The sequence below is a fragment of the Vombatus ursinus genome, unplaced genomic scaffold (genome assembly GCF_900497805.2).
Source record: "Vombatus ursinus unplaced genomic scaffold, bare-nosed wombat genome assembly UNPS02009132.1, whole genome shotgun sequence".
Classification (NCBI taxonomy): Eukaryota; Metazoa; Chordata; class Mammalia; order Diprotodontia; family Vombatidae; genus Vombatus; species Vombatus ursinus.
Genome location: NW_020948910.1, coordinates 17,141,999 through 17,166,032, shown reverse-complemented (window position 1 = coordinate 17,166,032; position 24,034 = coordinate 17,141,999). Strand labels below are relative to the sequence as shown.

The window sequence follows — 24,034 nt, the reverse complement described above, 5'->3', positions numbered from 1 at the left end:
TACAAGTTCAAGTTCAAATCTGGCTTCAGACACTTAGTAGCTGGGTGACCCCGGGCAAGTCACTCAACCCTTTTTGCCTGTTTCCTCATCTGTCAAATGAGTTGGAGAAGGAAATGGTAAACCACTCCAATAACTCTGCCAAGAAAACCCCAAAATGGGGCTATGAAGAGTTGGATATGACTGTAAAACAACTGAACAACAATGGATATTATCTACAAATCACATAAAAATGAATTATCAAAACTATTTTCAGTCTGTCCCACCTTTTGATATAACTAATTTCATAAAGATACTATCTGCTACATAAGAAAGTACTTCTTTGTCCTAAAATTCTACTTCTATAATCTCATAAATCAACCTTAGTACAATTGACCATGTTGTTTTTTCTTACTTACAACTTGATAAATTGTCATTTCAACCTGCAGATAATTATAGTGAAATAACTTTTAAATGTGAGGCAACCAGGTGACACTTTGGGGGTCTGTGGCATGATCTTAATGGGTATGTAAGGAACCAGCCAGAAAGTGGGAAGGATAGCCAATCATAGGCTCATCTTCAACATAATTCCACAACCACCTTCACCCACTATTACTCAACACTTTCCCACTACTGGTCTCTAATGTCTGTTCTTGAGCTTCAGCCCTACATAGTACTTATAACATAACTATGGCTCAGATGCCTGTAGCTGTCATGCAAGCAGAATCTAACCCCCTGTCCACAGGTCACCTTATAGTTAGTGCAAGCCTCTCTGCTCCAAGTCATTTACTATGAACCATTATTTTAATAAAAGCCTTAAAAATATTAGCAAAGAACAGGATATAAAATTCTGCTGGATTCTGGTAGAGAGACTTTTAATTCAGTGAAAATAAGCCTGCATTTTTAGGCATTATAGAACAGGTTCAAGTCTTAGCTCCTACCCTAAGAACTTAGAAAAATTACTTAATTTCTCTGAACTTGTTTCAGCATTTGAAAAATTGTGCCTAAAACTAACCCATCATTTTCCTTCCAAAACAGACCCTTCTTCATAATTTCCTCATTCCTTCATCAATTACTTCTGAATGATAGGACCATTTACTCAGTGACTCAATCTCCAAACCTCGGGTCATTCTAGATTCTTGCCTCTCCTTCACTGCTCCCAAATCTAGCCAGTTGCCAGGTCCTGTTGATTCTCCTTTTCCAACATCCTCAGTATTCAATCTCTCCTTTTCACTTCCACCACAAAAGTTAAAGCTCTTATCACCTCCTGCCTGCCTAGTTTTTGTACTTTTCATAATTCCTCTCAATTATTTTTATATTTACATTTTTAATCTGCATATATATGTATCTACTGTTTTCCCTGCAGAATACAAAATACATGTTATTTGACCTATTAATTAAGAAATTTTGTGATTAAGAAATTTTGTCAACTGTTTCTATCAGATTAACACAAGGAAGAAAACAGGTTAAGTTTTAGGCACAAAATGCTGAGAACCTAGACTCAAAATGGTTTTGGAGAACGGAACAGAGGGCATTTAAACCTGCAACCTTCCTTACTTTCTTGTAATCTAATGAGCATGAATTAGTGCATGAATTAAAAATGTGTATCCCTGGGATCCTCGAATTCCATGAGACAGCTCTAGTGGTTCCTCGAAATGAAAACATAATCATGTTCATATTTGTTCCACCACCTCCAGGCCCTAACTCAACAACAGTTTGGGAGTTAGGTTGCTAGGGGGAAAAAATAGTAAAGAGCAATTATTTAGTAGTAGTAGTAATAGCTAGTGCATATATAGTACTTTAAAGTTTACAAAGCACTTTACAAAGATATCATTTTAGTCTCCCAAAGACCCTAGGAGGCAGGTGCCAATTATTACACTCATTTTATGAACACAAAAACTGAGACTTAAGTAACTTGCCCAGGATCACGTAACTAGTAAGTGCTGAGGTCAAATCTGAACTCAGATTTTCTTGATGCCAAATCTAACACTCTATCCAGTGTACCACCTAGCACTGTGCTGAAAGAAATTAAAAATCAGACTCATTCCAGAAACATTAATGACTTCCAAACTTTCTAAGTAGAAACTGGTGAGTCAGCAAACCAAAGTCTAATATAAACACTAGGTTAAGTAAGTTATTTTCAATTATTCTTCTCTATTGTCAAGAAAAAACAAACAAACAAACAACAACAACTCAAAAGAAGAAAAATCAGAATGTCCAGTAAAGTTACACTTAGCAGAAATCAACTACATAGGCTAGAAAACTCTAAGGAACTGTCCATATTCTTTTGGTAAAGGATTTATTTATATCAGAATGAGAGGCACCTATGGCATAAGGGATAGCACACTGGACTTGAAGTTTGGAAGTCCTGAATTAGTATACAGCCTCAGTCACTTTCTATCTGTGTAACCCTGGGCAAGTCACTTAACCCATCTCAGCCTCAATTGTCTCACCTGTAAACCGGGGATAACAGTAACACCTACCTCTCAGAATTGTTGTGAATATCAAGTGAGATAATATACATAAAGCACTTCGCAAATCTTAAAGTCCTGTATAAATGCTAACTATTTACAATTTATATTGACCTTGGAGTCAGGAAGACCTGTATTCCAGTTCTGCCTCTAAGAAATTCTGGCCATGTGACCATGGACAAGTCATTATATCCTTCAATGCTCTAGACAACTCTCTAAGAATATTAAGTTGCAGAGAAGGCTCCCACCTGAATTGACTGGTAAAGGGAGTTTCCCTTATCTAAGAGTTCTCTATCCCAATGAAATCTTAGTTCTCTGTTGCTTGAGGTAAGTGGACTCATGACTTTGCTTAATATCTTTTTGCCAAGTTAAGAGTTCATCTACTGATATTTGTTCTAACATATTTAAAGCTTCTGCATAACATAAAGTACTACATTTGCCTTTTTTTCTTAAGAGGAAAATTAAGTCCAGCACTAACCTCTTTGTCCTTTAGGGGAATGTGAGAGGTGGGTGAAGATATAATAAACCTCTTACCTCATTAGGGAAAAATGGTCCCAATATTGAATAGCACATCATTGATCCCAAATTAACAGAAGCAGCAGATATTAGTGTAGAAACCTGTTCTCTTGAAAGATGTATAGATTCTTTTCTGACAACCTCTGGCTGGCCATCATCTTAAATACAAACAATCTGAGGTTACATACATTTAGATACTACTAGCCAAAATATTTACACATTAGCTTCTCTCTCTCTCTCTCTCACACACACACACACACACTTTATAAAAATATATATGCATAGATATATTATAATTTTAATATATATTTTTATAAGAAAATTAACATTAACAGTAGTTTTAAAAAAGAAACAATTCATTAGCTTTTGCAACTGAGATACACAATCTCCATCTTGTTTTACTGTGATTTTAGAAACATACAGTTTTCATTTTTATATATTTGGCAATAAGTATTTCAAACTAGAAATTTACCAAAATATCTAATTAGTTTAAAAGGAATGTTATTAACAAGACATATACCCTTTGTTGTTGTTCAGTTGTGTCCTACTCTTCCTGACCACATTTGGGGATTTCTTGGCAACGACACTTCAGTTGTTTGCCATTCCCTTCTCCAGTTCATTTCACAGACAAGGAACTGAGGTAAGCAGGATTAAATGACTTGCCCAGGGTCAAACAGCTAGTAAGTGTCAGAAGCTGGATTTGAACTCAGGCCATCCTGATCCCAGGCCTGGGATACTGCCTATTGTACAGCTGCCCCATATATTCTCTAGTAATGCCCAAAACAGGGAAATGAATTTCTGGGTTTTGCTTTGATGAATTTACAAATCTTTTTTGACCAGTTTCACATGCTAAAATATACTAATTTGTCACACAAGATTGAGTGGCAGCTAATTATTTTTCATTTAAAGGCATTAAGGGAAATGAGGATACAGGCAAATAAATAAAATCAGACAGTGGGAGGATTACAGGAGAGAAGAGTATGCTTTAACAAAAAAAATTCTTAAAAATCTGGAAGTTATATCACATTCAAACTAATTAATATACTCATGTACCTTTTAGTTTATTATTTTAAAATACATTTTATTAACTACCTCACAATTATAACTAAAAAAATTAACATTCATTTTTTTAAAAAAAAATTGAGTTCCAAATTCTCTTTTTCCAACTCCTTGAGAAGGCAAGCAACATTATACTGGATATACATATGAAATCATGCAATATATATTTCCACATTAGCCATGTGTATACTTTTTAATTTAGCTTTTATTTTCAGGACAATCCCATTCAAACTAGTTATTATGCACCTTTTAATTAGGGCAGCTTGGCAGCCTGAAGTAGATTGAGTGCCAAGCCTGGAGTCAGAAAGACCTGAATTCAAATTCAGCCTCAGATGCCTAGTAGCTGTGTGACCCTGAGCAAGTCACTTAACTCTGCCTCAGGTTCCCCTTCTATAAAATGAGCTGGAGAAGGAAATGGCAAACCACTCCAGGATCTTTGCCAACAAAATCCCAAATAGGGTAAAGAAGAGTCTGAAACGACTGAACAAGAACAACCTTTTAATTTAGCTTTTATCTTAAGGACTACTACATTCAAGTTAGTTAATATACTGATGTATCTTTTAATTTAGCTTTTATTTTCAGAACTAGTTTTTGATTTAGTTTAAAAGCTGCAAGAACGTCCCAATACTTCTAAGGTCAGTTATGGAGAAAATGTCATTCATGCAGAAACAGTTGCAGCTCCTTTCCCCTGGATGTTTCCAACAAGCTGCATTGGTTAGTAAATAGCTAGAACGGCCCAATGAGAGAAACCTAGAGGGAAGTGATTGTATTTGCATAAACCCGAATATCCTCAAAATTCACCAAAAAAGTAAAAAGGAACAAAACTAAAACCTAACACCCAAATCGTTTGCTACACACGAGCAAATCTAGAATAGCAACTACTGAACCAGTCCGGAAGGGATTACAGGAAAAAAAAATACAGAATAAAAAAAAAAGTTGGAAGGCGGAGTGAGGAGAGGGAAGAAGAAAGGAATAGCGTGCTGGGGAAGAGAGGAGACATAATTATGAAACACAGTATGCTCGCCAAAATTCTCTGCTGGGAGAAAAGTAAGTGCGTGCACGTCGAGGGTACAGAGGGATTCAAAAGTCATCTATTCCAACACCCACAGTATCCCACAGTACATGACTATCGTGAGTAGTCATGAGGACTTTTCTCTGGACTGAAGGATCCCAAAGCTATCCTCCAGTCTCCGGACGTTTCTCTGGGGAGTGGAGGGACTGGAAATAACCCCTTTCTGGTGTCTTTTAAAAGCCTCGCTACACTACTTCCCCGACAACCTGAGGTTAAGTTGCTCTCGGGCGGATGAGGTTTGTCCATCCTGAGGCTGCGGAGCCGGGAACCACGCGACTTCTTGGGATGGAATCGTGACTGCGGCGTCCGGGACTCTGCCTTCACACGGTAAGCACCAGCTTCTCTGGGCCCTTTATCTGTGCCCTAGCATCCTTCGCAGCTCAGCGAAGGAGGTTCTCAGCCTCACACTCAAGAGTGGAAGGTTTCCTGGGGAAGATGGTGGGGTAGCTTTTTTTTTTCTTTCCTTTTTTTTTTTTTAAAGGCACAGGTCACTACCGTAATTGCCAAAGAGAGAGGGGCAACTCAGACTGTAATCCACACGGTACTACTGGTGTTTGGTTAGCACTGACATATAATCTAATCCCGTTCAAACCTAAAAAAAAAAAAAAAAAGGCGTAAATGTTAATTAAAAATCAAGAAGAAACAAAATGTAGGAGTTTGATGCGGGAAATGGGGTTGTTGACTGGGGTGAAAGAAGACAGTGCAAGGCTTTTAAAATTAAATTCGTCAAATTCGTGTGCTGTACTGCCTTCATAACCCTGGTTTTTAAATTGCTCTAAAGCATTGTAAAAAGCATAGAATGTTAGAAATGGAAAGGAGCTGAATATAAACATAAATTTGCCCTCAAGGTCTTGGGTTCTAAGCTATTGTTATCAAATTGTTAGTGCTTTACAGACTTGGACTCCAAGGTCGTGCCTGAATTTATTAGTGAAATAAGAATTAGCGTGCTCAAATTCTACTTATAGTAGAGGTAGGTATAGTATAGTATAGTAGGTAAAATTGAAGTTTAGTGCTTTCCAGAGCCACCACCCAATCTTAGTAAATCATTGTCTTCATGGCCCCACCATTTAGTTAGCAATTATTACTGAGGTTTAAAGTACAAATATTAATATATGATTGGTCTTAAATAACATATGACAACACATTAATGATTATTATGTATATTAACTTGACTATTGGCAATCAAATTTGGGGATAATATGGATTTAGTTATTCTCCTCCTTTTGGGCCATTTTACTAGTCATAAAAAGACCTCAATTCAACATCAAAGTGTGACACTCCACTTGATCTTAGACCTAAAGAATGAGAAACTGTGAAAATGTGAAACTCAAAGGACTTGATTTGTACTTATAAGCAGTTTTATGGTGGTAGACAATATACTGTTAAACACAGTTTGTTTATTACATTTGACTTTTGATGATCTGTCTCATTTTGGCAAGAAAGACAAAGAGTGATCTGAGGTAAGCTCAAATTTGTGGTACTTTTATTTGAAGTTTTGCTCCTCTACAATGGCCAACTCAGATGCTTCACTCTGGAAGCAAGGTTCTGGAAGGCTCTGCCAATGTAGCACACTCACATCAACACAATCACAGATCCCTGAAACACTGTATACCTTCCAGTGAATAAGAAGTGCTTAACAAATACTTGTTGACTGATTGGCTATTGATATATTAAAATCTACTAAGTTTGCATTGTGGATCTAGTCCAGACTACTCATTTTGTAGGCAATGAAACTAAGTCCTGAGAAAGTACCCTGCTAAGTTCACCAATTGAACACAGGTTTCTTGATTTCTGGTCCCATATTCCTTTCAACAGATTTAAAAAAAAAATGAACAAACTCTTAAACTCAGTATGTCCAAAATGAAATGAATTCTCTTTCCCCTAAAACCCTTCCTTCTTCCTAACTTTTCTGCTGCTGTCAGGGGTACCACCATCGTCCCAGTTACACAGGCTTGCAATCTGTCATCTTCCACTCCTCCCTCTCAAACCCCAACCCCCTTCATATTCACTCTGTTGCCAAGTTCTGTCTATTCTACCCTTGGGAAGCTTTCCCCTTTCCCTCCTTTGACACTGCTACCACCACAGTTCACACCTATATTACAGTAGCCTGGTGCTGACTGCTCTTGCTGCCTCAGGTCTCTCATCACTCCAGTTCATCCTACACTCAGCTGTCTTCCTAAAGTAGAGTTCTGACTATGTCATCTCCCTATTCAATAAACTACAGTGAATCCCTATCACTTCCAGGATGAAATGTAAACTCTTCTGTTTGGTTTTTAAAGCCCTTCCTAAACTGGGTCCTTCTGGGATCCAGGGATACTGACTTCTTGTCATTCCTTGTATAAGCTGAGCTCCAGACTCTGGGCATTTTCATTGGCTGTGCTTTCTGCCTGAAATGCTCTCTGTCCTTACGTCTGCCTCCTGGCTTCCTTCAAGTTTCAGCTAAAATTCCACCATTTTCAAGAATATTTTCCTGGTCTCCCTGCACTCTGATATTATCTCCACTTTACATGGTGTATATATATTTTGTTTGTACATATAGCTAGGTCCCTAATAGTTCAAATAACGAATCCTGTGAAGTGGTCACATTATTTAAATTTGCACTTCATGCTGGGAAAACTGGAAAATAGTATGGCAGAAACTAGGCACAGACAAACATCTTACACCATATACCAAAATAAATTCAAAATGGGTACACAATTTAGATATAAAGACTGATACTATAAACAAAGCTGGAAGAAAGAATAGTTTACCTGTCAGATTTATGGAGAATAGAAGAATTTACGACCAACCAAGAGATAGAGAATATTATAAAATGCAAAATGGATAATTTTGATTACATTAAACTGAAAAGTTTTTGCACAAAGCCAATGCAACCAAGATTAGGAGGGAAGCAGAAAACTGGGAAAGAATTTTTACAACCAGTGTCTCTGACAAAGGCCTCATTTCTAAAATATATAGAGAACTGAATCAAATTTATAAGAATACAAGTCATTCTCCAATTGATAAATGGTCAAAGAATATGAATAGGCAGTTTTCAGATGAAGAAATTAAAGCCATCTATAATCATATGAAAAAATGCGCTAAATCACTATTGGTCAGAGAAATGCAAATCAAAACAACTCTGAGGTACCACATCACACCTATCAGATTGGCTAACATGACAAAACAGGAAAATATTAAATGCTGAGAAGATGTGGGAAAATTGGAACACTAATGCATTGTTGGTAGAGTTGTGAACTAATCCAACCATTTTGGAGAGCAATTTGGAACTATGCCCAAAGGGCTATAAAAATGTGCATACCCTTTGACCCAGCAATAGCACTTATAGGTCTGCATCCCAAAGAGATCATACAAATGGGAAAAGGACCCACATGTACAAAAATATTCATAGCAGCTCTTTCTGTGGTAGCAAAGAATTGGAAATTGAGAGGATGCCCATCAGTTGGGGAATGGCTGAACAAGTTGTGGTATATGAATGTAATGGAATACTATTGTGCTATAAAACATGATGAGCAGGCAGACTTCAGAAAAACCTGGAAAGACTTAAATGAACTGATGCTGAGTGAAGTGAGCAGAACCAGGAGAACATTGTACACAGTAACAGCCACAATGTGTGATGACTAACTTTGACAGTCTCATCTCCTCTGAGCAATGCAAGGATCCAAGACATCTCCGAAGGACTCATGATGGAAAATGCTGTCCACATCCAGAAAAAAGAACTATGGGGTATGAATGCAGATTGAAGCACATTATTTGATCTTTTTTTTTCTTTTTGTTTGTGTCTTCTTTCTTGTGGTTTCTCCCATTGGTTCTAATTCTTCTTTACAACATGACTAATGTGAAAATAGGTTCAATATGAATGCATATGTAGAGCTTATTTCAGATTGCACACTGTCTTGAGGTGAGGGGAAAGGAGAGATGGGGAGAAAATTTGTAACTCAAAATCTCATGGAAGTGAATGTTAACTAAAAATAAATTAATTAAAAAATAAATTTGTACTTCATAATGTAGTTATTTTCATGTTGTCTCTCCCATTAGATTGTCAACTTTTGGAGGGCAGGGACTGCTTTTGCCTTTGTTTGTATCCCTAGAGATCATTAACATGTCTGGTACATAATAGGTACTTATTAAATACTTCTTGACTTGATTTGAATAATGTTGTCTAGCTGGCAGATGTATGATTTTTAAAACATCTTTAAGAAACTGACCTGAAATAGAGAATACAATTAGTACGGCTTTCATGGTTTAAAAGTATCCATTTATTTCATTAATTACTTAGTGTTAGGGATTCCATTCAATTTTAGAAAATCATTAAGTGCTTATTATGTGTTAGGTACTGAGGATACAGGACCTCTGGAAGTGCTTAAAATACAAGACAAGATAAGAACATGCACATAGGGGAGAATGAGGTAAGAGCAAATGACAGGTCCAGGGAAATAATTTGAATGAATGAATGAATGAATGAATGAAAGGAAAAACATTTTTAAAGTACCAACATGTTCTCAGCAATTTGCTAAGCACTGGGATACAAATAAAAACAAGCAAGACAAGCCCTATATCTTTGGCACAGTGAATATAGAACTGGACCTGGAGTCAGAAAGACCTGATTTCAAATTCTGTCTCAGATCCTTACTAGATGTATGACCCTACCAAATCACTTAATTTCTGTCTGCCTCAGTTTCCACATTTTAAAAATGGATAATAATAGCATCTACCTCCCAGGGTTGTTGTGAGGATCAAATGAGATAATATTTGTAGTACACTTAGCACAGTGCCTGGCACATAGTAAATGATAATTGAATGCTTGTTCCCTCCTCCTCCTCCAATCCTTCCTTCTGCCCCAAAAACTTATATTCTAATAAGGGAAGACAACACCTATGGGGTCTATGGCAGGGGTTGGGGTAGTGGTAAGGAAGGTTAGACTCCTTTCAAATAAGATTAGACTTTGGATATGTTCTGCAGGCAAGTCATGGGGACAAGCTTTTAGTGAGAATTTGAATAGAGATTTGGTAGTCATGTACATAAAGGTGACTCCAAGTTATGAAACACCGATGTTTAAGGAACATAAGGAAGAAGAGTCAGAAGAGGAATAGTCAAAAAGATTGCTACATAGTTTAACAGGTTTTTTTTTATGAACTAAGTGTTTTGGTTATAATTTATATTTTCTACAAATCTTGAAGCAGCAGATAATTAAGTTATGGCTATTTATTGTCTGTCCCCCTGGACTATTTACAAGCAGCTGACAGCAACAAAGCCAAAGGGATTCATGAGAAAACCTTCTTAGCTGGAATTATGAAGAATTACAGAAAACCTTCCAAACATAGATAACCTCTGTCTCCATCCCTCTATCTCAAATTCCTAGTCTTCCCCAAAAATATAATATCTCCTTCTTCCTCCATGCTGTCGTACATACATATCTATACATATATATACAACCCAAATCCTTCCCCTATCCTCTCCTGATTAACATCCCTTTAAGAGGAGCCGTGGGCTATAGTTGGGGCTGCAACCTCCTGTAGACACTGTGTGTGTTTGTGTGTGTTCACTCATGCAAAAAAAAAATGTAAAAAGCAATGAATGCAGCACCATTTAGTGGAACTGACCCAAGAGCAAAGGGATTAGCCCAAGTTTAAAATTATAGCAGGTAGTACTTAAGTTAGATTTGAGATCAATTGATCAATTAACAAGCATTTATTAAATGCTTACTAGACAGCTTTGTGAACTAGAGGCAAACTGTCCAGCTCCCATATACCTACTTCAGCAAAAATTTTAAGTTTGCACCACACCAAAAAATGATCGAGAAATCCAATGAGAAACTATAGTAAGTTGCTTCTTCCATACCAGAACTGCACAAGAGGTCAGCCAGAAGACTAGGAAAGAGAGCTGTCAGGGGTGTTTAATAACCAGCTCTGTGGAAAAACTGTAAATATGATGCACTTTTAAGCTTAATCTCCATTATTAATATTTTTTCATCACCTTCTTAAGACTAGGATTCAGTGATGGGAAATCAACAAAACAGTAAGTCAAGCCCTGATTTGTAGCGTTTGCCAATTTCTGAGGTGTAAATGCTCATCATGAAAATTTAAGAATCAGCTCTTAGCCAGTTCGAGCTGACTCCAGCATGCCCCTGATGCTAGTGTAGAGTATTATCCCAGAACAAATAGAGTAGACAGAGACATATGTAGCCTGCAAAGCTCTGTGACTGGAGACCATGAGCAGAGGGCTCCCCTGAGAAAGCCCCAGTATGTTCAGGAAAGCTCACAAGTGGGTCTTTGGAAAGTGCAGCAGGCAGCAAAGAGAATGGAACTGTAACATGTAGATCTGGACACTATTAGGGTCGATGAGTTCCCTGTCTGTCTCAGGACATAAGATAGGGCCCTGAAGATTCAGCATTCTGAACCTCAGAGGTCCATTAGGATTAACTCCAGGGGTTAAGGTTCAGTCCAGGAGCACAGGTAACCCTGGGTAAGACCAAGCAGGGCTGATCATCCCACTCAAAAGTGTAGCATGGGGAAAACCTAGCCCTAGAACAAAGCTCCCATTCAAGAACTGAAACTGGAGAAATTAATTTAAAAACAAAAAACAACCAAAAAACCCACTAACCAATATGAAAACTTCTTGTAGATCTAGATATTAAAAAAAAAATAGTAACTGTAAAATTGGGTTTAAATCCTGGCTCTCCTAGTTATTGTGTGACTTCAGGAAAGTCATTTAGCTTTTCTGCACTCCAATTCCTTATTTGTTGATTTTGTGGGTGGGATCGAATGACTCCTAAGGTCTTTTCCAGCTCTACATCTATCATCCTATGATCAGTACCTCAAACAAAACTCTATATGGACACAGTTTTCCCATTCTCACCTTTAAAATCACACTTCTATAACAGCTTGAAGGGACTTCAAATAACCTGCTAAATGCTCCTAATTTTACAGATGAAGAAACTTTCTCCTCTTGTGCCTTGGAGCCTCTTCTCAGGTTCCTGTATTCCCCTAGTATCTCTGGAAAAAAAATAAACTTCTTCAATCATAAGCCAAAACTCTCAATACACATTGGGTGCTAGATATAGTTGCTTGATGTAACTTTTAGGTCAATAGGCAACTACTAAAACAACATTTAATAATTATAAACCTGATAGTTCAAGACAATACAGTTTTTAAGTGTCCATCAACTCCCAAGATGCAGTTTTGCAGTGGAAGGATGTGTCAACATTTTGAATGAGAATGGAAAAAAGAGCACCTCACTCTTGTGATATTAATCTTGATTACTGTTTTTATAACTCCTTCTTTAAATAAGGAATGTGATTATTTGAGTATGAAACAAGCCTATGCATCACTGCTTTTGTCCTGGTCACCAGTTTTAAAATAGGTGATTCTCTGTCCCCCTCCCCCTTCCTCAGGGTACTTACACTTATACTTCTCTATTTCCTTTTCTACTTTGTTATTTGGGGTTAATAGTGATTCTACCATATTAAAGTTCAGTGTTACCCTTGGGGAGGCTAGTTTTCAAGGATCCCCTAGTTCCATTGCTCACCCCAACATTATGCCACTGAATGGCGAGTAATTCCTAAAGAAAAAAAAAAGTAAGTTTGGATTTTCACTTAGACAATGCCTTTCAATTTTCTTCCATTAAAAATGAACAAAGCATTGCAATTTATACTGTTTACCAGACTACATGCAGGAAAACAAGCAGTTTTATAACTGTTCTATTTTTTTTTCTTACTGCCCCGTGATTAACATGAATCACCCTCCTTCCTCTTTTTGGCCAAAATAAATTTTATTATTTTTTTGGAGAGAGGGGTATTTTCAACTTTTTTTAAAAAAAATATTTAGCTGAGTTAAGAAAAAAGGTGAAGCTACTGGAGAGGGAGAACTTGAAAACAAGGTGATATCACGAAAAACTAAGCCACATGAGGGCAGATTGACTTTCCCTGGATTAGAAATATTTGTTAAATGCCTACTATGAGCCAGGTGTTTTTCAAATATTATCTTATGTGAGATAGCTAAAATTTATATAGCGCTTACTATGTGCTATACACTGTGCTAAGTACTTAAAAATCATTTTCTCATTTGATCCTCACAACCCTGGGAGGTGGGTGCTGTGATTACCCCCATCTTACAGAAGGTGAAACTGAGGAAAGCCGATATTTAGGGCCTCGCCCAAAGTCGCACAATTAATGTCTGAGGCCATATTTAACTAAGGTCTTCCTGACCCCTGGCCCAGCGCCCACATCCACCATGAGCTGCAAAGGTCCTGTAACGGGACCACATGTATCACATATCTCTGAAAAGGACCACGGACCAGGGGGACGCGCACTAAATACTCAGGATTAGTCGTGATGACAACCCACGTGCAGATCAAGACGCCCACGCACATCTTCTCCCGGACTCCATCTCCAGGCCCTATCCTCCGCCCGGGAGAGAAGACCTGGACTGTCCAACAGTGTGCCTGACGGTCGTGCCTGGCCAAAGACCTCGCGAAGATCGCCGGAAACAAAAATCTCGAGGTCTGGCAGCACTAAAGCCACCTCTTTCCGAAAAGGCTAAGGAGCATGCGCACGAAGGGGTCCTGAGCCCTTTAAATGCTTTCGGGCGGGGAGGGAGGCCCTCTTTCCCTGTCGCCGCTGAGTCGAGCGGGAGGCGGAGGCTCCCGGGGTAAGTGTGGGTGGCTGGTTCGCGCGTTCAGAAGTGAAATTCTTAATTTTTTTTCACGTGCTAGGGGTTTCTGTGGTGGGCGCGAGCTGTCATGGACGTTCCCCTTGACGTACTTTTTTTATTTCCTCTTATTTCAGTGTTTTCAAAATTTAGCTTCACCCGTGAACCGCTGCCATGGCCGAGGAAGGGTAAGTGCGGGTCTTCAGAGGTGGGAGGGGGAAGCCTTCAGTGAGGATTTCTCCTGAGGTGTATAATTTTACCCGCCCAAGCCGGGTCCACCGTGACCACGTGTGCACCTCGGCCTGGAGGTTTGGCGCCTCTTCAGATTCCCGTCTGTCTGCCTAGGTTACTCCTGAGCTTGTTCTTTTCCAACCTCCAAGTAGGGGCCTTTGCAGACTCAAACTTTTCCCACGTGGCTGGCAACCTCAGGGTGATGTAAGAGGAAGAATGATTAGGCCTTCATGGAGCAAAGTGACCGGTGTTTTGATCATCTCCCTTGATTGATTTTCAGCATTGCTGCTGGAGGTGTAATGGACGTTAACACTGCTCTACAAGAAGTGCTGAAGACCGCACTCATCCACGATGGCCTAGCTCGTGGAATTCGTGAAGCTGCCAAAGCCTTGGACAAGTAGGTCTCGGGATTTTACAATTCACAATTTTCTCTTGAGACGTAGTTTTCAGTGATGTGTCCTCTTAAAAGTCAAGCGTGGTGTCAGATTTTGTAACTAGCAGAAGATTTCCAGCTCTTAGTTGCTAATGTTTATGTTGCAGTTCTCAAGTGGCGGAAAGTAAAAATCATATTTGTAGTATCCACCCTTCTCTAGGTATTGGGAATGAATTAAAGACATACCTCATAAGTAGGTTATATTCTACCGAAAAGTAATTTTTGTGCTCTATTTTAAATGAGTTGGTCTTTAGGAAACTTGTTGCTGTTCCATAGACTGAGGCCATATAGTTAACGGTTACACACACAAGTTTTCCGACTGTAGAAATATGTCTTTACAGACTCAAGATTTTGTAGAATTTTAGTACCAGAATTTAAGTGCAGAGCTGTAGTCTTTTTAATTGACTGGAGATTAGCACTGTGAATATCTGTGAATGTGGTGACATTCTTTGGAATATAACAGTGATAATACATAATGATTTTTATTTTGGCTGTAGTTTATATCCTTTACCCTTTGTAAAACTAGGAATAAAACATGCTTAATGCTTTGACATCTACAGGGTTTGAATGATGACTTAATTGTCGGATACCCCTTCACTCCATTTATGAGTGATAAAAAATAGTCTGACAAACCTGTAGTGAGTGCAGTTCTATGGGGGGAAAAAGTTAGAACAGAGGTTCTTAACCTTTTTGTGTGATGTAACCATTTGGCAGGCTGCTAAAATCTGTGTGCCCACATTCTCAAAATTTTAAGTGCATAAAGTAGCATTACAAATGAAATAAGTTACATTGAAATAGGTTTACAAAAAGTTCATGGACCACTGCTTAAGAACTCCTAATCTTGATGTCTGACAACAAAAAAATATTTTTGCACTCGACTGGAACCCAATTTTGTACTTCAGAACATAAAGTAAACCAAAATTGGCAACTCAGTTTTTCTTGGTACAGCTGATCAAGTAATTAAATAGTACTCAAGGGCCATTAGTTGAAACACACTTAATAGTTCCTAGTTGAAAGTATTTTTTTTCTAGACTAGTTACCTTGGCAAAGTAACTGCATGTGTTAAATACTACCTAATTTGGTTTTGAGAATTGTACATTTTGAAAGCTTTCTAAATCAGATGAATTTCAAGTCAGTTCAATTCACTTTGGTATAGACTGGGCAGTTCAATCCAATGGAAACATCGACTGGATGTACTTCAGCAGTGCCTGTCATGAGTCCCTTTCAACCTTAGCACCTTGGGAATGCTGCTGCACAATTTAAAAATGGATTCTAATTCGATGTCTGATCCAGCAACAGGTAACAATCCTCTATATCTGCTGGTTGATTCTAATGTTAATTATCAACAAGTAAAAGCTGAGGGACAGGCTAAAATTTTAAGAGTGCATGCTTTGTTGGTTGTCCATAAGCTTTTAGAGCTCTTTGGTCACAACTAAATGCAGAAAATTTGAAGTTAATCAGAAAAGTTCATTGGAACACTAAATGCCAGACTTAGCCCACTATATTGGGTTGATCTGTATAGGACTGGATGAAATCTGCCAGGTAGTACTTTGCTGGGTATTTTATTGGTAGTATCATGCTGTTTGTTGCCAATGTAAAAAGAAAAAAAAACTTTCAACCATAAACTCTACTGTGTATATGAGCATGAAAATTGTATAAACAAAGCTATTCTAGACTAACAAGAACTTTTGTCTGCCTTTTAGACGCCAAGCCCATCTTTGTGTTCTTGCTTCCAACTGTGATGAACCTATGTATGTAAAGTTGGTTGAGGCCCTCTGTGCTGAGCACCAAATCAACTTGATCAAGGTGAGGTTTTTATATACTGATTTCTATGATTATAAGGGGACCCTGATAAACTGTAATTTTTGTGTTTAAATGAAATAAGTTTCTACTGTTGATAGCACATTTTTTCAGTATAGTGTTTTCTCCTAAAACAGTTTGCTACTTCTTTGTATTTAGTTAAAAAACAGGGATATAAAAACTTTGGATTTGCATTTCTGGACTTTTGCTTTAGATCAGTGCAAGCCAGTTGAAATGCAGGGTTGCATTTTATTTATTTTCTTATGTTTGCTTCGGTTAGATAATGAAACTAAAGAGACAAAAGGAAGTTGTTTTGGAGTTAGTGTGATCCGTTTTGAAACTGCTGTACATGATGACACCTTGGCTCCCTCTACTGATTATGTTGAAGAGAACAGCCATGTCACCCGATATATCTGAGCGTACAGCACCTATCTGCCTTTTAATTGTTGGCCAGCCATAGTACCATGTTCAGCATGTATGTTTTTTTTTAACAGGTTGATGACAACAAGAAGCTGGGCGAATGGGTGGGCCTCTGTAAAATTGACAGAGAAGGAAAGCCCCGTAAAGTGGTTGGCTGCAGTTGCGTTGTTGTTAAGGTAAGTTGATCTTGTTTTTCACCTTTAATTCAGTCAGTAACTTTGGGCCGGACCACTGAGCTTAAAAATAAACGATTTGACTTTTCAGAGGAAAGATTTGATATAAGACTTTATTTCTAACTGAGAAGGAAAACAACAGAGATCAAGAAAGCAATTAGGGGGAAAATGGGTTTGAGCTCCTTTATTTGAAATGAAAGTTTTCATAATTATTTTTAAAAATAATGTACTTAACTATTTTCCTATCAAATGTCATTTTAAGTGTATCATCAGAAAAAGGATGCTAAAAAATCCTGAAAGCCAGTGCAATTACGTCTGGATTACCTGAATGTGTTTTTCAGAAGTAAAGTGCTGGCAATAGTACAGCCATGGTACGAGCCTCAATGACTAAGGTCCTTGAGGTCCCTGAGAATGGCTACATTATATCATTCATTCTGTAACTGGGTTTTGGATGTTATAGAATTTGAAAAGATTCCTTTTCTTTACAGTTAATTCTTGCTTAGTAAATATTGCTTTTTGTTTTACCACATTAGGTGTGTGAAGGAATTCTGTTCTTGCTAGCTTAGTAATTTGAGCTTAGTGTTGTGAAATGTGAATTCAAAAATGCTTCTCATAAATTTAAAAGTGCTCCTTGATTTCTTTTAGGACTATGGCAAGGAATCTCAGGCCAAAGATGTCATCGAAGAATATTTTAAATGCAAGAAATGAATAAAATAAAAGCCTTGGTCTGATTTGATTTGTCGTATTAGCTGTTATTTTGGATAATACATGTTACTTGATTTTGCCTGAAAATAGTAACTTTATATGTCTATATCTCATTTTTAGGGGAGAATTCATGAGCATAGATCTTTCAGGAAAAGAACTTTGCCACTAATGTAAATCTGAGGTTATGTACTTAAAATTGTTTTTGAGGGTTGTTTCCCGATACTAGGATTTATTTGACTTAGTGAATTTGGATTTGCAGTCTTCTAGGTTAAATAGGATTGAGTGAACCTACATTGGAAAAACATACTTTGATTTTGAATCTGATCTTGCAATTTTTAAATCTTAGTTACTGAATCTTGGAGTTGTAGGAACACAAAATTATTTGAATCTAGTAACAGATGTGGACAAATTTAACTCAGATCCTGCTTCATGCAAATTAGGGATCTATAATGGGATTGTGAAGGAGGAACCTTTTTAAAACTAAATGTGAGTGACTTATGCAAAGGAGGTCCATCAGCAATAGCTCTGGGGCACCACTCATAGTCCTTGGCAAATTCTTAAGGGGGTGAGATGATCTTTTTGTTTCACCAACCCTCACCAATATTAGTTTCTTGACCTCTTCAGTCAAATAGTAATTGTTAGTGCAGTATTTAGGATATTGGTTAAAATGGTTTTGGCAGATTGATTTAAAACATTAGGCTCTTGCCTTACCCAACACCACATATTAGGGTAAAGAAATAAGGTCCTAAAAGACCCAACTAGAATAAATATATGTGGGCTTTGAAGTTGGGAATGACTGAAGGCTGCCAAAGAAGGGATGAGGCAAGGTGCCAATAGTCTACCTTGTTTTGCACATGCCTGGAGTGATCTCTTCCTCCTGGGGTCCCTAGTTCCCTTTAAGTCTGACCTATGAGGTCTTTACAGATCTCTCCCAAAGCAATTTGTCTATTATATAATTATTTACCTATGTCCTGTGTGAGTGCATTATAAACTCTAGCAAGCGGTCCCTATCACCTGTGGTATACATTACAAATTCTTCTGCTGAAGACTCTTCACAGCTTGACTTCAGTCTACTAACTTAACACTGTCATGCAGGGGCAGCAAGGTGGTTTTGAGCTCCTGGAGTCAGGAAGATTTATCTTCCTGAGTCCAGATCTGGCCTCAGATACTTAGTGGCTGTGTGACCCTGGATGAGCCTCAATTTCCTTGTCTGTCATGAGCTGGAGAAGGAAATGGCAAATCACTCCAGTATCTCAGTATCTTTGCAAAGAAAACCCTTTATGGAGTATCACGAAGAGTTGGGCATGACTGAAATGACTGAACCATAATTCTTTGCTATTATAGAAAGCTGGTATAAATATTTTTGTGTATAGGTAATTTTTTTTTTCTTCAGTGTGTCTGTTATTTCTAATAGTGATTGCTGGGCTAAATGATGCATGTGGCTAAGTATCCTTTGGGGCATAGTTCCGTGTTGCATTTTAGAATGGCTGTGCCAAGTCCAACAATGCATTCTGTTTTTCTGTAGCCCCTCTAACATTTGTCAGCTTTCAAAGTCTTGACTATTGATGCTGAGGTGGAACCTCAGGTTTGCTTGAATATTTAGTGATTTTTGGAGCATTTTTTCCTATGTTAGCTTGGATTTCTTTTGAAAACTGGCTGTTCATATCCGTTTTACCATTTATCAATTGAGGAAAGCTTCATCCTGTTTCCCCGTGCCTGGAATACTCTCCCTTTTTACCTATGCATCTTAAAATATCTAGTGTGATGGAACCAATATCTACTAGTGTTCCCTCCCCTCTTGTTCTGTAACAGATCAGGGTTCACTGAAAGCTGTCTCCGTGGTATAGTTTCCTGTATTCTACCGGTGTTCAACGTCTGAGACAATCCAATAGCCTCCAAAGAATTAGAAATGAGTATTACCAGGAGGGCAAAGGAGAAACATGTAGTGGGACATAACCATAAGGAGTTTTAAAAATAGCACCCTTTGAGGTAGTTGCCGTCTGAGCCTGGATTTGAACTTGGGTATTGCTGACTCTCGGCTCAGTTCTCTATCCACTGCACCCATCTAGCTGCTTCAGTAAATATTCAGAATTTATAAAATGATTGCTATGTGCCAGGCACTGGGATAAATGTGTTTTGGTGTGTGACAGGTTATAAAGGACTTTTAATGCCAAGCAGGATTTTATATTTGATCTTGAAGTGATAGGGAGCTATTAGAGTTGATTGAGTGGAGGAGGGGTGGGGTTAGACCTGCACTTTGGGAAGATCACTTTGACTGTTGAGTGTAGAAGGGAGTGGGGAGAGAACTGAGGCAGGAAGACCACCCAGGAAGCTGTTTCGATAGTCTGGTTGTGAGGTGATGAGGGTTTTCATCAGGATGGTGGCAGTGAGAGTCAGATGAGAAGGGGATGCCTTTGAAAGAGTTACTAAGCTAAAATTGACAGACCTTGACAACAGATTAGATAATGGGGTGAGAAAGTGAAGAAATGAAGATGGGCTCGCACCTAAGTTGTGAGCCTAGGTGATTGGGAAGATGGTGATTTCTTCAACAGTAATTGAGAAATTTGGAAGGTAGAAGGGTTTGGGATGGAAAGGTAATGAGTTCAGTTTTGGACAGACAGTGAAAGGATGGATACTACTATCAAACCAACTTCTTGACTTCACAACCTCTTCCTTTCCTTTATTGTCTGAGTGGAGGGAATACTGGTAAAGTCACAGCTGTTTCTGATTAAGCCCTTAGGGAGGGAAGTAGAAAGGGTAGAAGATACCCAGAGGGATAGAGTACTTCTATTTAGATTTAAGACCTAGCATCCTTTCCTCTCAGCAGTGTCAGTTCCAGATCATACTCACAGACACAAGAGGCTCCCTCTCTCTGCCTAAACTTCACTTTTTGTAAATAAAACATCAAGCTTAAAAAACTAAATGCCTTATTCCCCCAAAAGAAAACAAAGTAAACCCAACTGAAAGGATTTCCTGAGCAGATGAATAGTGTTTCCTCCTTATCTTCCTCTGCCTGACTCAGATGGTATTCACTGTGCAGGACCAACACTAAAATCCTCTGGCTGTAGAATAGACAGACTGGGACATCCTTGAAGTTTAAATTCTGGTAGTCTACACACATTAAAGTCTTTCCAGTCTTTATCACTATGGATAAGGCCAGTGGACTGTGGTTGTGGGTGATGATACTGCTCACTTGATGTGGTTTTGAAGGTCTTCATCTTAAAAAAGTTTCTCAAATGATCCTTCCATTCTTCAGGCACAAAAGGTAGGATTCAGAAAATTTGGCAGGGAAGGTGGAGAGATGGGAAAGGAACCGGGGACAGTAGAAGACAGGTGAGGAAGGAATGCATTCCAGACATGGTGAACTATCCCAGTAAAACAAGGGAGGCAGGAGGTGGAATATTGTACGTGGAGAATACCCATAGACCAATTTAACTGGAAGTCCATGTGATACTTGAGTGGAAAGGCAGGGGCCAGATTGAGGGTTTAAAATAGCAAACTGAGGGTTTTATATTTTGTTCTAGAGGCCATAGGGACATACTAAGAATTTTTGAGTAAGGTATGACAGATTTTAGTAATATAAATTTGGCATATATTCAAAAATTCAACAAGCATTTATTGAGATCCAGCTATGTGGCAGGAATTGTGCTAGGTACTGAGGATACAAAGACAGAGGAGAAATAGTTCTTGTCCTTAAGGATCTTACCTTTATTGGGGAAAGCTACGTGTATGAAGATAAGTATACAGAGTATATACAAAATACAGGGTTTCCCTGAAGTCTTATTTAAGCTATTAAAGCTTAAAACTACACTTAAGACTTTTGGGACACCCTGTATATATAGGCGTTAGTGTGTTATGTCTGGGCCAGGAAGGCCACATCACCTCAGGGTTCTCAGCCATCTTGAAGGGTTTGTTAGTCTCTTTCCTCCACCATTGCCTCAAGCCCATACCAGTTCTGTTCCTCCTGCTTTTAGGAACCCAGTGACTATCACTCCAGTTTCCTTTAAACACTTTAACATTAGGCATCTTTTACAAAGGCTAGGACAAGAACAAATGTACAATGTCTTCCCCAACACTTGAGAGTCATAATATCCCTTATATTACCTTAGTCTATTGTGGGTGGGTGGGAAGTGGGGATTAGGCTTGCAATTGATCTCAGTTGTTACAGAGCATTGGTCCACCAAAGTTAACTTATATGGGGGTGTTGTTTCAGGCCTCTCCTTGGCTGGAGTCCCAGAGATTACTCCGTGCTCCTCAATATGTTGCTCCTGTTCTTTCTGCAACAGCTGGCCTAGGTTCCTAGACTTACATGGCTTACGTCTGGGTTGGAGTCTCCTCTCTCTTTACATACAACAGAGAAGAAGGAGCAAAAGAAGGTCAACGAGGCCCCATTTTGGGGGGAATCATGGCCTTGCTGAAGGGTAGCCATATAGCCATTCTGTCCCCTTACCGTATAGTCTCCCACCTGATGCTGTGTGGTAAGTGGGAATTGCTTCTTCCCCAAGAGGTGAAGTGAGCCAAAAGCTTGCTGGAGCTTACTCGGGCCCTTTTGAAGACAGTTTCATTGACTCAGCTAATGGAAAAAGCCTTCTACCAGCCATGTGGTAGGCCAACTAGAACCAGTTATAGACTATCCTTGTGTGTACTTCCATCATACATCATCACAATTCTAAAAATAGCTATCTGTTCTGTACACTGACTGATGGGTCTGTACATGCACTAGATTCCTGTGAAAAATATAGGTAGGTACTGCAAAATTTATTATTTGCCTTGCTGAGATCCGAGTAAACTATGTCTTTGACATTTTCCTTGTCCGTATATTACTCTTCTAGTGGATAGAGTGCTGGGCTTGGAGTTAGAAAGACTAACATTCAGATCCTGCCTCCTGTTTATAATAGCTGTATAATCATACATAAATGTGACCAAGGCTCAAGCAACTCTTTAAGATCGTAAGTCTTTTAGTAGGCAATCGGGTTTAAGTGACTTACCTGGGGTCACACAACCAGTAAGTGTCTGAGGCCAGATTTGAGCATAGGTCCTCCTGACTCCAGGACCGGTGTTTCATCCACTGTACCACCTATCTATCCCTGACCATGTCTTTTTTTTTTTTTTTTTTGCTTTTTGGTGAGGCAATCAGGGTTAAGTGACTTGCCTAGGGTCACACAGCTAGTAAGTGTCAAGTGTCTGAGGCTGGTCCTGACTCCAAGGCCGGAGCTCTATTCACTGTGCCACCTAGCTGCCCCAACCATAAGTCTTAAAGTCTTGGAATCTATCTGCAACCTTCATTCATGGAGGGAGATAGAAATCACATTACTATGGAAATCAACACTGATCTTTCTAATAAATATTTCATAAAAGGAAAGGAAGTTAGTCTAATATGACTTTTTTAAAGAATGTTTTTATTTTTTTCTCAATTATATGTAAAAATAATTTTAAATATTCATTTTAAATAATTTTTTGGTTCCAAATTCCCTCCCTTTTCCCCTCCCCCTCCTTGAGAAAGCAAGCACTTTGATCTAAGTTATACATGTTCAGTCATGCAAAACATTTCCATATTAGTCATATCATGACTTTTAAATGAACTTATGTTAGCCTTTAGTAATCATTGCTTCCTTTTTCAAGTGATCACAAAATGTCTAACTTTAACCGCGTGCTCTACAGTTTTCCTAGAGATCGAAATCAAGTACGTAGGCCTACAGTTTTCAGAACTGACCTTTTCCTGCTGCTAATTAGACATTTCACATTTCACCTATAGTGAGTACAGTCTGTGCCAATTGTGATTAAAGTGTGATTTGCAGTTCTGCATGGCTCCTCTCTCTGATACTTTTTCTTTGTACCCGCCCATTCCTGGTACTGCTGGTGCTGCAACTACGAAAGATCACTTTGAAGCCATTTCCTTCCTGGCCTAGGAGGACCTCCTGAACTGAAATTCACAGGATTGCTGGGACTACTCCATATCCAAGTTGCTGATCAGTAACCTAGTTGGAAAAAACAAACAAAAAACAAGAAAAGCGAGAACGGCCCATGCCAGGTACAAGCTTGCCTAGGTAGGCCACTGGGACCAGATTGGGCTAAGATTTGTTCCAGCTGCCTCCTCTGCCTTCCCCTCTCATGAACTAAGTTCCAACTCATCCTCAGACTTTGAAGCTGGAAAAATAGAAGAGCTCTCAGGGTCAGTCACCCATTTAGTATAGTCACAGATTTCTAGCTCAGTAGCCCATTGAGAGACTTCATGATCACACAGTGCAAACACCTGACAATATGACCAAATGGCAGCTATCAAAGGACGTCTGTGCATCTTCTGAAAGGGGAGAAGTCCATTTATTGACTAGAATGCTGACTGAGTGTGCTTTAAGGGGTCATCACTAAGGAGTGTCTCCAAGAAGCTGTAGCATTCGCAGTGACCGCAGCCTGGTAAAACCATTTGGGCAAATAGTTGAAACCAGATTAAGGGTAATCAATAGGCTTCAAACCCATCAGTGAGTTAGGGGGATGTTCACCCCAAGCATATGAAGACTTCCCTCAGAATG

General features: G+C 38.8%; 2 protein-coding genes and 3 non-coding genes across 10 annotated transcripts in view; 4 read left to right on the top strand and 1 right to left on the bottom strand.

Moving 5' to 3' along the window:
- Nucleotides 1–13,510, bottom strand: part of SLC18B1 (solute carrier family 18 member B1) — a 45,384-nt gene extending 31,874 nt beyond the window's left edge. For 2 of the 6 annotated variants that reach the window (XM_027850605.1, XM_027850611.1), the window contains exons 1-4: nucleotides 13,390–13,479; nucleotides 11,953–12,089; nucleotides 5,301–5,686; nucleotides 2,982–3,121 (exon numbers count right to left, since the gene is read on the bottom strand). In XM_027850605.1, coding sequence (XP_027706406.1) covers nucleotides 2,982–3,121; nucleotides 5,301–5,340 — 180 coding nt within the window. In that variant the 5' untranslated portion in view covers nucleotides 5,341–5,686; nucleotides 11,953–12,089; nucleotides 13,390–13,479. Of the gene's footprint in view, nucleotides 1–2,981; nucleotides 3,122–5,300; nucleotides 5,687–11,952; nucleotides 12,090–13,389 lie in introns of all 6 variants that reach the window. The other 4 variants (XM_027850606.1, XM_027850609.1, XM_027850607.1 and 1 more) reach the window with 4 other exon arrangements.
- Nucleotides 13,511–13,681: 171 nt separating this feature from the next.
- RPS12 (ribosomal protein S12) lies at nucleotides 13,682–17,535 on the top strand. The gene is made up of 6 exons (XM_027850615.1): nucleotides 13,682–13,742; nucleotides 13,880–13,930; nucleotides 14,254–14,370; nucleotides 16,110–16,212; nucleotides 16,701–16,802; nucleotides 17,445–17,535. The coding sequence occupies exons 2-6, from the start codon at nucleotides 13,917–13,919 to the stop codon at nucleotides 17,505–17,507; spliced, it is 399 nt and encodes a 132-aa protein (XP_027706416.1). The 5' UTR covers nucleotides 13,682–13,742; nucleotides 13,880–13,916; the 3' UTR covers nucleotides 17,508–17,535.
- Nucleotides 14,968–15,039, top strand: LOC114034937. The gene has a single exon (XR_003568159.1). It is a non-coding gene; the product is annotated as a small nucleolar RNA SNORD101 (small nucleolar RNA).
- LOC114034939 lies at nucleotides 16,549–16,632 on the top strand. The gene has a single exon (XR_003568161.1). It is a non-coding gene; the product is annotated as a small nucleolar RNA SNORD100 (small nucleolar RNA).
- LOC114034938 lies at nucleotides 17,097–17,222 on the top strand. Its single transcript, XR_003568160.1, has one exon. It is a non-coding gene; the product is annotated as a small nucleolar RNA SNORA33 (small nucleolar RNA).
- Nucleotides 17,536–24,034: the final 6,499 nt, after the last annotated feature.